This window comes from Heterocephalus glaber, unplaced genomic scaffold (genome assembly GCF_053883595.1).
Source record: "Heterocephalus glaber isolate CG9 unplaced genomic scaffold, H.glaber_assembly_v1.0 deba00001504, whole genome shotgun sequence".
NCBI classification, from domain to species: Eukaryota; Metazoa; Chordata; class Mammalia; order Rodentia; family Bathyergidae; genus Heterocephalus; species Heterocephalus glaber.
In genome coordinates, this window is record NW_028258324.1 from 37,392,286 (window position 1) to 37,408,201 (window position 15,916).

At 37.8% G+C, this 15,916-nt stretch overlaps 1 protein-coding gene across 8 annotated transcripts; it reads right to left on the reverse strand.

The window, feature by feature from the left end:
- Window position 1: 1 nt before the first annotated feature.
- On the reverse strand, window positions 2-13,758 carry Trim59 (tripartite motif containing 59). Of its 8 annotated transcripts, none has more exons than XR_015440912.1 (4): window positions 13,513-13,671; window positions 12,296-12,364; window positions 3,893-3,972; window positions 2-208 (listed from the first exon to the last, which is right to left on the reverse strand). XR_015440912.1 is itself a non-coding variant. In XM_087186458.1 (4 exons), the coding sequence occupies exons 2-4, from the start codon at window positions 12,361-12,363 to the stop codon at window positions 125-127; spliced, it is 1,161 nt and encodes a 386-aa protein (XP_087042584.1). In that variant the 5' UTR covers window position 12,364; window positions 13,513-13,671; the 3' UTR covers window positions 2-124. The 8 variants fall into 8 exon arrangements, 6 of the variants coding, with proteins under 6 accessions (XP_087042584.1, XP_004834590.1, XP_004834592.1 ...); XM_087186458.1 differs by having other exon boundaries at window positions 2,964-3,972; XM_004834535.4 differs by lacking the exon at window positions 2-208 and adding an exon at window positions 2,335-3,646.
- Window positions 13,759-15,916: the final 2,158 nt, after the last annotated feature.

A 15,916-nucleotide genomic window follows, 5' to 3' on the forward strand; every position in this document is an offset into this window, starting at 1 on the left:
ATTGAATCAAACATCATTGCTCTATTTAATTCCTGAATTATCCTCAGGAGTTAAATCACTTTATTATTTAGGAGACCATTATGTAGATATCAGAAATACAACATTTTGTATCATAATAAAGCCATTAAAATATGAATACATTGGGCTGGGGATTTGGCTCAGTGTTTCCGCCACCTGCCTCGAAAGCACAAGGGCCTGAGTTCGATCCCTGGTAACAAAAGAAAAATATGAACACATAAGTAGAATGAACTTAAAGCAAGATCTGAAGCTCAAGTAGTCATTTGTTTCAAATCAAGATTACATAAGGAAAAAAAGAAAATGCTGTATAGTAATTAGTGCTTTTTTATTGGGAAGAAGTAAAAATTTTTTAGTAACCAGTGCAACAGCTCAGTACTAATTTTTAAGGATAAAATATCCAAATCCATATGAAATTCCTAGGGTGTTCTTTGAGCACCCTATTAAGTTACAATCCCCTAGCCTGCTGGGGATTTAACTCTGGTTCTGGTGCCTGCCTTGCAAGTGCAAGGTCCCGAGTTCGATATCCAGTACCAAAAAAAAATCAAAATATTATCTAGCCTAAACATATTAATAGGCATAACCACTGAGCTAAATCCCCGGCCCCAATAGGCATATACTTTTGATATTTAACTATAAGTTCTACAGATTAGAAGCCCTACTAACAATCTTGGCCTTGAATTCTTTGAGCATTAACTGAAAAGAATGCATCAGTTCTCCCACATGGTAGCTATATAGCCTTACAAGGTTAAATGCATGACACATAACATTTTATTGCTTACTAATATTTATTCAAAATAGGGGACTTTTGTGGTGTGACTAAATTTTCAAGTAATCACCATGCAATTTCCATCTAAAGTTAGTAGAGTTTGGTCTTAAGTCTCCCTCATCTCCATTTCACTGGTTCTTTGTACAATAATTGTGTTAGGTATAGTCTAAGGTATGGTCTGATTCCAATATAAAAATGACCTCATGTCATCATCTTAAGTGTCAAGGCTCATTCTTAGCAAACAAGATCTTTGGAGTATTTTAGAACTAGTTTATAAACACAGCTATATAATTTTGTATGTAATTCCAAGGCCAGGAGTATTCTCTAATGTGACCTGGAAAGTTATTGAAGGTAAGGCTCCTAGAAATGGAGATCCAAGAGCAGCCCATCTGGGATTTCTTGAGAGCAAATCAGTTTGTGCTTAAGATGTGACAGACAATGGGCCGAAAGTATATTGCAGGCATCACAATGCCAATCCCTACTAAGGGAACTAAATTAAAGAGCTCTGAATAAATAGGCTCTCTCAAAGCACAGTTCAAGAATATAAAGTTAAATCAGTACTTTTGTACTAGCATAGGAAACATCTGGCAAAAAACTTAAGACAATTTTAAGATGAATATAGTTTAAATGATGCCATCAAAATCTTGAGAATGAAATATGTCACCAATATTTCATCCTATTAAAGTGTTTTACAGCTTTAAAGAATTTGACAAAACTAAAACACTACAAAATGAAATGGATGTTGGGAAATGGAAAGAAAATGTTCAAATGGGCAGAGGAACGAGGGAGAAAGGAAGGAAGGGACAAGAAAAAAAGTGAGAATAGAAGGAAAAAATAGAAAAGCTTTTGTACATAGGGAGAGGAGGGGGCTTGAGGGGGGAATAGGATAAAACTTAATAAAAAAATACAAACCTTTTGAGGGGTGCTTGGCAACAAGGGCTCTACCACTGAATCTGATATACATACATCTGCAGCCTTCCTTCCCTTTCTCCTTCCCTCCCCATTTCTTTATATTTTTGTTGTTTCCCTGGCTGACCTTGAACTCCAGGATTCAAGTGCCTCAGCCTCCCAAGTAGTTAGCACTAAGCTTGCACCACCACACTCAGCTCCCAAATGTAATCTTAAATTTAGGTAAACTATCAAAACATAAGTCTTAAAAAATTGTCAAGATTATCCAATCTCAACAGCTGTACTTTGAATGTTTTGTTGTTTTTTGGAGTCTTGAAACGGTCTCGGTCTCAGTCTCGCTATGTAGTTCATTCAGGCTGGCCTCGAACTTACTATGTAGACCAAGCTGGCCTGGAACCTGTGGCAAGCCTCTTGCCTCAGCCTCAAGTGCTGGGATTACAGGTGTGTGCCACCACACCCTAGAATGAATATTAATGAGCATTTAGTGCTCTTAAATCCATCTAAACCATTAAATGTATGAATTAGTTATGTTTGATCTAAAAGATCTTTAAGCAGTCCTTTACCACTTAAAATTTGGTTGCTTGGTTTTTTAAGCCTGTTTTTCAACCTTATTCACCCATTCAAAATAAAGACGAGGCACAGGATTTTTTCATCTTTTAACTTAATATATGTGTGTGTATATGAAATACTCAAACACTGACGTATATAATAATGGTAAAAGAAAACAGCAGAGGCTGAGGATTTAGCTCAGTGTTATTGTGCCTGCCTCTCAAGCACAAGGTCCTGAGTTCAATTCCCAGTACCGAAAAGACTATATAGCAGTACAATGTTTAAATGTCAGAGCAGCATTAAGTCAACCTCCATCAAACCAATACAAATGGGACAACATATTAATACTCATATTACTAGATTTCATCATAGTTATGACAGTGTGAATCGTGTTTCATATTTTCATTTTTAACTGATGCACTATGTCCAACAGAAGCATGAAAGGTTTTAACATAATTTCTGAATTTGTTGGAACTCTACCGAAGTTTAATTTACTAGTTTTTATGCTACCTCCTGTTTCCCCAGTTAGCAGTAGTTAGACTCTACTGTATAGAATAGGCCCACTTAACAATCTAGATTCAAATTTTCAAGGAGAAACGATTTTCCACATGAATTCCATTACCAAATATAAAGTGTGACATAGTATGGTTTTTAAATCATGTAAATTGTTAGCCAAACTTTGGTAAACAGACGAGACTTTAGAAAAACATACTGAACATACTTCATTTAAGAAGGTTATTATGTGCTGGTAGAAAAAGAGCATCAACATTAGTAACACCGAAACGCTTAAAATTTGAAAAAATTCAGCTTCTTTTTTATCCTTATCAAGCCAGGAAGATGGCATCCTTATTGAAGAAATTTTCATTTCAGGCATGACAGCTTTCTCAATTTGTCCAATTTCTGTTCTGCTCCATTCTTTTAATACCTGGCTTACTCGAGGATAAATTTCAACAGGTTGAACCTCTGGAAGTGGTCTTTGTTTCAAGATCTGTACACGCTGGCAGATATTATCAATTTTTTCAAGAAATTTAAGTGGAGACTCTTCTTGTAAAGATGTTGTCAGTGTCATTAATTCAAGCTGCTGTTCTCTTATTTCTTTCATTCTCTCAATATGTGGGGTATATTCTTGATTAATCAGATTGCCAACATCACAGAGAGCTGATATAAAAAATTTTTTTTTCTGTTCTAATGTATCAATAAGCTCCTCAAAATACTGGAGAACAACTTCTTTATCACCCTGGATCATTTTCTGAGAATGAGACTTTTGTTCTTCTAGCTTTTCAATAAGATGAGTAATATCTGTCCAATGTGTGTCAGTTAACTGTTTCAGCAGTTTCTGTGGTGTGTCCTTTTCTTTCAGATAGGCACTTTGAAGATCATCTATAGGATGACCATGATGTTGACCTACAGTAAGACAATGACCACAAACTAGCTTTTTATCTAATAGACAATAAACATTTAGTGGTTGCCTATAATGTTCAGGGCAGAAAACAACATCTGGATGGTCTTCTTGCTGGTACTTTTCAATAATAGCCCTTAATGCAAAATTAACAGGTAAAGATTCAATACCAGTTGGAGCTATTTCAATAATACTTCTGCAATTAGGGCATTTGAGTGGAATTCTTAAAGGTCTCCATATATAAAAATTACCAGATGCCTGAAGAACGTTTTCCAAACAACTTCTACAAAATGTATGAGAGCATGGTAGTACACGAGGATCTTCAAAAATACTGTAACAAATGGGACATGTTAACTCGTCCTCAAAATTGTGCATTTCCTGTCAAGACAAAAAAAAGTCTACATATAACAAAGTTTTAGTTATTAACCTCCAAATTATTATTATACTGATTGTCATTTAAAAGGACAACTTTTTTTTTTTCCAGGGATCAAACTCAGGACGTTGCGCTTGCAAGGCAGGCGCGGTGCCAATGAACTAAATCTCCAGCCCAAAAGGACAACAATTTACTAAGATTTTTAAAATGAAGCTTTCTACTAGTAATTCAATTCCTAATATATAATATGAAATAGGTAGTTTTCAACAGCTTGTTCATTTGGCACAATTCATCTAAAGTAAAATTCCAATTTATAACAAAATGCTTCAAAGTTATTTGTTGCTATGTAGGGAAGATTAAAATTCAAATATTCTATTGAAGTCTACTTATTTTAATTACTATATGCAACTTTTTACATTCTAAGACGTTAAAATCACAAAGGCAAAACTAAACATTTCTACTACAAATTAGGCTTAATAAAATTCTTTAATGCAAAAGGAAACATGCTCACAGTTGGCTCAATCATGGTTAAAAGAAGTATATATTTCTGTAGAAACTAACTATACATTTATTAGCTGCCATTTCAAATAGGTAAGCTTAAAAACCAGGATCGGCATAGGGTAATTTTTTTTTGGCAGGTGTGCTGAGGACAGAACCCAAGGCCTCACACATGCTAAGCAACCACTTTACCACTGAACTACATTCCTAGGCCCATGGTGTAATTTTTTAAAGCAGTTAATTTAGCATGAGAATTTGGAAGGGAAAACTTTTTCAAAATAGTCCTTGCAATAAAAGTCTGTTTGAAAGATGAAGAACTGATTATGGTGCTTTTGAAGCAGTACCTTCATTTTTAAATAAAAATCTAGAGCTGAGATGGTAAAGAATAAAGAGGACACATTTTCATTAAAATATCTTAAGACAGATGTGTACTGAGACAGAAAGAACCCCAGCAATAGTTCAGAGTCTCACCCTCATAAAGTAACAGCTCTGCAATCTACTAATAGTATTTGCAAAAGAAGTCTGACAGTTTTGTACCCTATCGCCTCTTAAAAGTTTTCCTTTGTACACATATTCTCAATGAAAGCCACAATCCTCAGTACTGACTGACCCCTTGACAGAGAAAAACCAAGCTAAAGCACTGCTACTAGAACCTTAAACCAAAAATATAAATTTAAAAAAATAAAATTCAAATGCCATTCATGTAAAATACTAAGTTACCAAATCTTCTATAAAACTATCTTTTAAAATTAAAAGTTTGTGAAGAAAGTGGCATCTAAAATAACTAAATGCACTTTTGAGTTTTTGGGGGGGTTTTTTGGTACCAGGGATCGAACTCAGGACCTTGCACTTGCAAGGCAAGTGCCGGAACCACTGAGCTAAATCCCCGGCCCAACTAAATGCACTTTTAATAAACATAAAATCTCCTTAGATGTTAGCTAGAGCTCTTTTAACCATCTGCCAAACTATTATATCCTTCAAGTCTCAAACCTGGCTGCTTTCCCAGTTAGGTCTCTGTTATTCTTTGAACACTTCACTTTTACTTCATAGCACTTCACAGTACTGTACTTTATAGAAATTTTGTAACATTTTTTATATATATTAGAATATAAGCCTCCTTTAAGGGCATGCATTCAAGTGAGTGCATGTTAGCCTTTAACTTTACCCCACACCTACAGAGGACTCTGAAGTCACACAAAAACCACCCCCCAAGAAACGGAACATGTTTCAGTGAGGTCATAATCAACAATAAAGGAATAAACAAAATAGCATTTTGCAAGAAATAAAATTTAAGCAACGGACATTAAATCTAGATTATTAGAACTTCTTAATGTGTAAGTAGCAAAACTACCTCCTCTAAGAAACTAACTTTGCCCTACTCTATACGTATTAAACAGTTAGGGAACAAACTTCTCTGAGAATCCTTTTAGGAGACCCAAAACTCAACTTTCTTTAGAACTCAAATATATTGAATTTTCTAACCGGTTACTGCCTGAAGAAGTTATAAGAATATAGGTGACTATCACATTTAGGGTTTTTTCAGAAACCAGTATGAAACTTTATTCACCAAAAATTTTCTAAAATCTGCCTAGGCTCTTGAGAGGAAGGGAAAAAAAGCAAAAAACTTCAGCTAAATATATTTTCTAGGATGAACATCTTAAATTTAGCTAAGCTGTACATAAATTTCCAAATGATAAAAAACATCAGTAACAACACTGGAAACTAGACAATAAAACAATGCCTTTAATATTGTGAGGGGAGGGGTGTCTTTAAATGGGACATCGAATTGTATACACAGAAAAAAAATCCATTTTGATGTATCATTTGACATAAAAGCTCTCAGAAATGAACCCCTGCTGACTTTTCCTGAAGAAGCTAGTACAAGAAAGGAGAAAAAATCAAGACATAAAAGCTCTCAGAAATGAACACCTGCTGACTTTTCCTGAAGAAGCTACTACAAGAAAGGGGAAAAAAGCAAGGAATTCTCACCAGGATAAAAGGAAAATAAAAGTTCAGGACAACTGTATAGACCTAGAAAACAGGCAGTTTTTTGCTTTGTTTTGTTTTGGGTTTTTGTATAAAGGATTGAACTCAGGGCCTTGGCACTGAGTTATATCCCAAGCCTTTTATTTTATTTTATTTTATTTTATTTTATTTTATTTTATTTTATTTTATTTTATTTTTAAGGCAGGGTTTCACTAAATCACTGAATTGCCTAGGCTGGGATCGATTTTGCTAACCTGCTGCCTCAGCCTCCCAATGTTAGTATTATAGGCATGTGCTACCAGCATGGCCAGAAGAGATGTCTTTAAGTAAATAAATGGAAGAGTCAGAATACTTCATGAGCCTGAACATATTGAGAAAGAAAACTAGGAAAAAAGCAATAGTCATGAAAAGACAACAAATACTATATTATATGGCTTATTTGTCAGGTTTACATAGTCATAAGTATCAAATATTATACTGATTCTTACCAGAGTAACAAAATTATATGGGGGGGAGGGATAAAGAAGAAAACAGTTTATGAAATCATAATCTTCCCTTGTAAGAAAGTCAAGTGGGCCAGGGATGTAGCTCAGTGGTTCCAGCACCTGCCTCGCAAGCGGAAGGACTCGAGTTTGATCCCCGGTACCAAAAAAAAAGTCAACACAATAGGACACACATGTAAATACCGAATAGTTTCTCTGGTGTGAAAAACTAAAAGTGTAAATAAGGATCAAAATGTATAATTGTTAAAGTGAAATAGGAAGAAAAGGTCTAAAGGAGTAGGGGAAGTGGGAGAGGCAGGGGAGGGGAAAGGAAAAAGAAAAAATATGAGAAAAAGAAAAAATGGAAACAAAGTCTTTGTAAATAGGGAGGGGTGGAGGGGTTGAAGGGAGGGCTGGGGAATAGGGAAAAAATACGAACCAAGGGCCAGGGATTTAGCTCAGTGGTTTCGCCACCTGCTGTGAAAGTGCAAGGACCTGAGTTTGATCCCCGGTACCAAAAAAGAAAAAAATACAAACTAAGATACATCATGTAAAGGTACAAATTCCCGGTGATGAATGTAACTGTGTTGTATACCTAAAATGTACCAAGAAACTTAATTTTTAAAAAAGTCAACAGTTTCACATGAAAAAGAAACCATAGTAAGAACATACTGAAATATGGAAGTAAATACCAAAAGAATAAAGAGATGCAAGTGATTGCTTTTGAAGAGCAGGAATCAGGAGTAAGAAAAGTGAGAGCAGGGGTCTTTGGTTTTACATTAATATAACTAGTGGTTTCACTTTTAATCATTAACATGCAATTAAAAATATAATAAAGTGTTAGCTCTGCATGGCGGCTCATGCCTGTAATCACAGTTACTCCAGAAACTGATGTTTACAAGTTTGAAGCCAGCCTGTGAAACTCAGACTCCCATCTCAAAAAAAAGAAAAAAATAATAATATACAATGTAAAGAGATGAAAGACAGGGCCGGGGATGTAGCTCAGCAGTGAAGCGCCTGCCTGGCAAGCACAAGGCCCTGAGTTTGATTCCCAGTTCCAAAAAAAAGAGATGAAAAACAATACTACAAGCATCCAGGCAGAAAAGCAGGATGAATAAAGGAAAATAAAAACATAATGGTCTGAGGATTCTCCTCTAGAAGGTTGTAATTTCCAAAGAAAACTGGAATGGCCACAATTTAGCTTTCACACATGCTTTCTATAGAATGAGTTTGCTGCCAGGGATTTAGCTCAGTGGTTCTGCTGCCTGCTTCACAAGTGCAAGGACCTGAGTTCGATCCCTGGTACCAAAAAATAAAGGCATGTAGAATGAATTTGCTATCACTTCATCAAGACATGAAATCTATTCTCCCTGTAGAAATCTGTGCAGACCAAATTACTGCTCTGACCAGCAGAGTACAGTATAATATAGCCCTTAAGAAGCCTGGCAACCAAATGCTATGTTAAGAAGTCTAGGCTATGCAGCTGAAGAGAGACCAGGTAGAGGATAAATAAGATGCTGGACATCTTAGTGAAAAAGCCTTCTTAGAAACTCAGCTAACAAGATACCTGTACAAAACCAGGCAACCAGAACATATCTAAAACAAGGAGGAAGCCAGGCATAGTGGCGCATGCCTATAATCCCTGAACTTGGGAGGCAGGGGGATCGCTGACCACCCTGGGCTACAAAGTGATTTCAAGGCCAGCTTGGTCTACTAGTGAGACCCTGTCTAAACAACCGGAAAAAAAAAAAAAAAAAAAGGAATGCTACATGATAATGTAGCAACATCCATAAGGTCTGGAAGGAAAAGGATATGACCTGACCATCTGCCCTGCAGGCGGCAAGGACCCAAGTTCGATCCCCAGTACCAAAAAACAAAGATATGACCTGAGATTTCTGTACCCAACCAAGATATATTTTATACATGTGAAACAAAACATTAGCTAGACCTTTAGGGTTAAAAAAAAAAACACAAAACACTCAAATTCTACAGGGCAGAGCTGAAGCTATGGCTCCATTATTAAACAAAAAGAATATAAAATGATTCAATTTAAAAAAGAGCCAGGCATGATAGGACACACCCTTGATCCTAGCCACATACTCCAGAGGCTGAGACAGGAGAAACAATTGAGCCCATTAAGTTTAAGATCAGTCTGAGCAATACAGCCAGATCCCTTTTCAGAAAAAAAAAAAAGGGGGGGGGGGCAGGCATGGTGGCACACATCTGTAATCTCAGCATTCTGGAGGCTGAGGTAGAAAGATCTCTGTAAGGGCCGGGATTTAGCTCAGTGGTTTTGCCGCCTGCTGCGCAAGTGCAAGGACCTGAGTTCAATCTCCAGTACCAAAAAAAAAGAAAGATCTCTGTAAGTCTTGAGGCCAGCCTGGGCTACATAAGACATTAGCTATCTGTGATAGGCAGCTTCTAAAATGGCACCAACTGATCTCCACCTACTGACTACTAAGTTTTGAGATAATTTGTTATGCAGCAATGGATTAATACACTACCCTAAAAAAAAGAGACAAACATGTACAGTTAGCATTGAGAAAGGAAATAAAACAAACAAGAAAAAAGCCAAAATTATAGATTAGAATTTACAAAGCTGTACACTGGTATATGGGACAATATATAACAAATGAACTATTCCCTAAGTCAGTTCAAATTGTAAAAAGTGACCCTAGAATATAAAATTTGGGGGGGGAAATTTTTACTGCTTTGAAAAGTGCTAATCTGAAAAAAACTAGGGGAGAAAGAAGGCAAGCTTTTCTGATAAGTTCTTTCAAATGTTCAAGAAATAATTTCTTTTTCACCTGTACCAGAATACAAATACAGAAGTTTGCAAACTGTTTTGAAGACAGTATAACAAGATCCAAAACCTAACAGAGCCAATACAAGCTAAAACTAGAATAATTTCAAAAGTGGATACTGATGTAAAATCCTAAATATAAAATCAGCAAAAATAAATCAAGAAGTATATTAGAAGAAACATGTACCATGACTGGCTAGGTATGTAGCTCAGTGGTAGAGTGCATGCTTAATGAGTAAGGCACTGGGTTCAACTCCCAGTACCAAAAAGAAAAGTGCTATAACTAAATAGTTCTTTCCAAAAATACAGTTAAATCAATAACAAAAAAATCTATTAATTTATTCTTTTAAGTCAATGTAGGAAAAAAATGTATAATCATATTAAAAGCAAAAAGCACAGGTAGTATAAACATGAGTAAGTAATCCACAGAGAAAGAAAGAAGAACAGTGGTTCCAGGGCTTGTGGGAGAAGATGATATAGTTATTGTTTAATAAGTAGTTTCACTCTGAGAAGATGAAAAAGTTCTGAAGATAGTCATGTTGATACATAATGCCACTAAACTGTATAGTTTTTTAAAATGCTTTAAATGGTAAGTTTGTGTTATATATATTTTAATACAATAAAAAACTTACAAAGTGTTTCAATTGTCTTGCCTATTATCTAACCTTTCCTCTGCCAAAGTAATTTTAGAATAGATGTATTATCTTATGCTTTTAAACACCAAAATGTAAATTCAATGTAAAATGTATTTTCCCTCACTGAGTACTAAAAGCCTCCCAAAATTGGATTTAGTTCAAGATTTCCAGCTTCCTTTTTAAGTCACCAATAAACATGAACTTGTTTTTAAATTTCAGAAAGAAATAAGGCTAAATTATCTACTTACAAATTATATCACAAATCTTGTGTTTAGTGTGAAAAAATAAAACACATCAAAGGAGGCTAACAGCTTCACAATGTCTAATTAGCATATTAGATAATAGATATTACATTTACAGGTGATACAGAATTAAGCAATACCAAAAATACCATTACCCCTTCTCCTGTGTAAACTATTTTTTAAGTTTTAATTCACTAATACTTTATTATTTTCACCTCTAAACATGATTGGCTATAAAACATTCATTACATGTTACAGCCTCTGAAAAGAAATCCTATTTACCCCACTACAGATTTAAATAATTTGTGAGGAAAAACTGAGGTGATACTATCCCCCCCCTACATAAGGGTCCACATCCTTGTGGGCCTAACTGATAAAAAATACACTTCAGGGCCAGGGATTTAGCTCAGTGGTTCCACCACCTGCTGCACAGCAAGCACAAGGACCCAAGTTCGATCCCTGGTACCAAAAAAAAAAAAAAAAAATACACTTCATGTAATTCAAACCTTAAGAAATGCTACAACTGCACCATCTATATGCATACATTAGCCGGGGATTTAGCTCAGTGGTTCCGGCGCCTGCCTCACAAGCGCAAGGTCCCGAGTTCGATCCCCGGTACCCAAAAAAAAAAAGTAAACAAAATATATGCACACAGTAGACAAGATTTTTTAAATGTCTGTCACATACAAAAATAATGGAAGCATTAATAACTCGTACAAATTTTAAAAATTCCAGTCAGATCTGATTTTTAACTCTTTACCCATCTATTGTTTTCTTTTACTCTGATATCAACCTGTTTCTCCAAACTAAAAAAAGAAACTATTAACAAAACTGATATGAAAAGTTAGGGTTTGCATTCCTTTTTTATACTTTTCAAAGTGAAAATACATTTAGTAGAAAACATTCAGCAATAGTTGCTTTAAAGGCAATATCAATATTATTAACATTACTTAAAATCAAACTTTCACAGGGCCAAGGATTTAGCTTAGTGGTGCTGTGCCTGCCTTGCAAGTTCAAGGTCATGAGTTCAATTCCCAGTACCAGGGGGAAAAAAAATTTCATTTTGCCAGACTAAACTCTGATAGCTTCTCTTATAGAATAGCAACTGGCTCAATAAAAAAAATAAATAAATAAAAATTAATGAGATTAATATGTAAATGAATAATGGAAAAGTATCAAGTAACTTAAGTGGTATATGTAATCTGCATATTTGTACTGTATATATAAAATAACACCATGTGTGTATGTGTTTTTTATTGTTGTTTTTTGGTTTTTTGGTACTGGGGATCGAACTCGGGACCTTGCACTTTCGAAGCAGGTGGCAGAACCACTGAGCTAAATCACCAACCATACCATGTGTGTATGCATGTTGAGATGTACAAATCCCTGTACAATTGCTGGAAAGATATATAGGAGTTAATAATGACTACTTTTGAGGTATATGTCAGTTTGAGGGAGTTGCTTACTTTCTGTTTTATGCTCTTTCCATAAAATGGTTAGAATTTTATATACCACCAATATAGTATATCTTTTTCTCAAAGAGATTTTTAAATTTCACCTTATAGTTTAAATCACACGCACTGTAAAAATCTACAAAAAATTTTTTCCGTTTTCAGTTAATCTTTTAGAACTTACCTATTTTGTTGGTCTCCTGATAAGGATACTGAATATACTTTATCTTCAACTTTTCCAGGTTCTCTCATTCTAAAATTAAAATAATTTTATCCTTAATGTTTCAGATTTGCTCAAACAATACGCCACAGGACTGGTTGTTAGTTCACTGATTTTGATGTTTACCTTCCCTACACCTCACTGTGTTTTAAGAAAAGTAGTGGCAAATACTAATAGTTATTGGAGTTACAAATGGAGATATCAATTACATCCTGAAAAGCCCAACAATTTCGTAACACAAAAGATCTCTTTTTACACCATTAAGTATCTTAAGAGTTTGCAATAATATTAACCAATATGGTGATGACGAACTAAACGTTCGTGGTCGGTTTTGTTAGACCCAGCGAGAGAGAACCAACCAGAGACCGATATTAAATCCACACAGGAGTTTATTACCGGCCGGGACCCGGGCCGAGCATCAGACTCGAGCCCCGACTCGGGGGAGACAAATGTGTTTTATACACCTTTGAGGCCAACAGTTTCTAGGCCCCACTATGGGATAGAGCTAGCAAAGCAAGCGAAAGGTACAGAAGCGGAACGTCTTGCTGTTAGAACACTGGTAAAACAATAGTTGATTAATCGTTATTTCTAAAGAGACCTTTTAAGGGGAGGAGGTTTCTAAGCTTCCTCCTTCTGAGTTCATCTAAAGGACAGACAGGTGGATCAAGCAGCAATACGGAGTTTGTCTTGCTAACTAGGGTCCTTTTAGGTTGCTTAAATTTAACAGGAGGGCAAGAAGCATCCCTGGGAGTTAAAGATGACCAGCTGAAAACCCTTTCGATTCGGCTCATTCTCATCAGCACGTCTGTCCATCTCTCAATTCTGCTACTGAAATGCTGTGGACTCTGGGCCGGTTTTATTTAACACCTCTCGTAACTGAAGTTTCCCATCTGTAACCTACCTCTGCGGAGGCCTGTAAGACGTTCTTCCTTTTCCCTCCCGGAGGTTTGTTCCCTAGCTCTCCCCGTGCCCTCCCTACCCTTACAGGAGGGATCCAGTTTGGAGAAGGGGACGGGACGCGAGCAAACACCCTTCCCGAGTCCACAGGCTCCGCCATCGAGCCCCCAAGACTCCCGAAAGAACCCAGAATAGCTGCCTGTGTTACGGCGAAAGAGAAGGGATACTAAAAGAAAGTTTCAGAGCCGCCTTCTCACATACTAAAAGAAAATTTTCAGACTCACCGCGAAGAGGGCTACAAGGCAAAGCCACTGCGCCGAAACGGAACAGGGTGCAGCAGGCAAAGTAGCATCTCCGGACTCCTCACCAGCGAAGGACTTCAGGTGCCAGAAAGGGCGGGGCCTCGCGGAGCGCGCTGCGCAGGCGCGGTCTCTAGGCAACTGTGAACAGCGCAGTCCGCCGAGGAGAAAAAGCGCGCGGCGGCCGTTTGAAAGTAAACGTCCAGCGGCTCTGAAGGCGCGAGCGAGTGGGCTCCGCTCTTGGTGGCCGCACAGCTTTTCTGCGCCTGCGCTCTAGCCGGCAGTTAGTGGCGCTTCAGCTGCGGGCCCTTCGCTGAGTGGGATCCATCTTGAAGAAGCCGGATGGCTCCCAGGATCCTGGGAGAGGCGGGCCGGGCCGGCCGGAGCCGGCGCCCGCCAGCCAACGTTGCTTGAGGCAATTTTGTGTTATAGTTCTTTGCCGGGAGCCGCGCCGACACTCCCTGTGTGGACTTTAAAGCGCCGTGTTAGTTCACATGACTTATGCTCCTTGAAGTCGCCCCGCGGCCGAGGCTCCTCGTGTTTTCGGGACCCGGACCCGCCGAGCAGGAAGCGGCCCTAGTGCGCAGAGAGAGCGAAATGTGAGGCTGTGGGAACCTTAGGACTCCGAAGGCCTCTCCACCCTTTGTCACTTGATGAACTTACTTTCTACAGATGACGGTTGTTGAGCAGAATTCCTGACCATTCAACACTTTTCCCAACTTCGGGTTTCTGCTCCACCTTCCTACCCCCTAGAATCAGAAAACACATTTCAGTGGCCCTTTTCCCTTTTTTTCTTGAGAAACTATTCGTCTGTTGCTATCTCAACACATACAGCTTCCCTCTTCTATTTATACGTAAAAGTCGTTTGATTTACTGCTGTACCAAATAAAATATGGACTTGAAATACCGAGTATTGCCAATACAGTCAGATCCTAGCCGTTTCAGCAGATTACAGAAAAATATTAAACGAATATAAAGCAGAAATCAAAACAATATTAGAGGGGCCGGGGATTTAGCTCAGTGGTTCCGCCGCCTGCCTTGCAAGCGGAGGGACCCAAGTTCGATCCTCGGTACCAAAAAAAAAAAAAAAAGGGAAAAAAACCCCAATATTAGAGACATGGGTGACTGCAGTTCAGCTGTGGTCGTACTCCTAAAAGGTTGCTTATGAAGTGAGGATTCCGGGGATATCCAGAGGTACCCACTGTTTCATGCTGGTATAAATGTTTCAACTTTATCATACTTTTTTTTATTTAAACATCGGAGGTATCCTAATATTTTCGTAACTTACCGTCAGCTTGTTGTATCTTTCCATAGTAATAAATGCATATACTTTTTAAAAACTTATTTTTAAAAGGTGTAATTGCCTTTAGGATTGAATTAATATGGCTGAGTGTTAATGTTTTGAGATACAATTCTCTCCACCTGTTTTCTACTTCCTTCAAGAATTGTGCATATTACAAGAAAGCAGAAACAGCTCTCGGAGACAGATTTACTTGCTTTTGTTTTCCAGAAAGCCTGAGCCCACTGAGGAAAATAATATTTGAGGGAAGAGCTGAATGTTTGGGAGAAGCAGAAAGAAAAATATTCTAGCCCCTAGACAGATTCCTGAGGTCCTTGTGGTGGGGGCGAGGGTTTATGACATGAAAAAGGGAGGGGCTACATCTGTACCTCCAGGGAGCCAGGTTTGGAGGCCATGGGGTTCCTGGCCCTGCGGGAGGCAGGAGATGGCAAAGAACTACAGGAGCCTATGGAAAAACAACCCAGCCTCAGCAGTGGCAGCCAATTTTGTGAACTCTGATTCGTGCACTCTATAAAAAGTAGCATTGGCCTGTAAGGGTGAACAAGAGAATTACCACGAATGCAGCAGTAAATACTTAAAATCCATAAGCCCATAATCATATACAAAGGTGCTTAAGACCCTAAAAAAGTGAGAAGTGGGAAAATCCAGCTGCTTTCAGTCTTTGCCTGTGTATGTCCAATAATGACCTTTTGACAGAATATTGGAAAAAGATAAAAGATGACAAACATTTGCAGTTACTATCAGCTATAGGAAGAGGAAGCAAAAAACATGAATTTGAAGACATTCTGGTGCTCAGGTCAGACTCCCTGCTTCTGTCTCAAGAACAGCCATCTCAAGCACTTCAAGCAGTTTCAGTGTCAGAGAAGTGCCCTGCTGAGGAGCTCAAACACTTTTTTGGGTTTTTGTTGTGGTTTGGTTTGGTTTTGCTTTTGGTGATGTGAGGGACTAAACCCAGGGCATTCCCACAGAGTTAACTCATCAGCCCTGTTTTATATTTTATTCCAAGACACAGTCTCACAAAGTCACTAAGCTGGCCAGGCTGCGCTCAAATTTATGATCCTCCTACCTCAGCCTCCCAGAGTGCTGGGA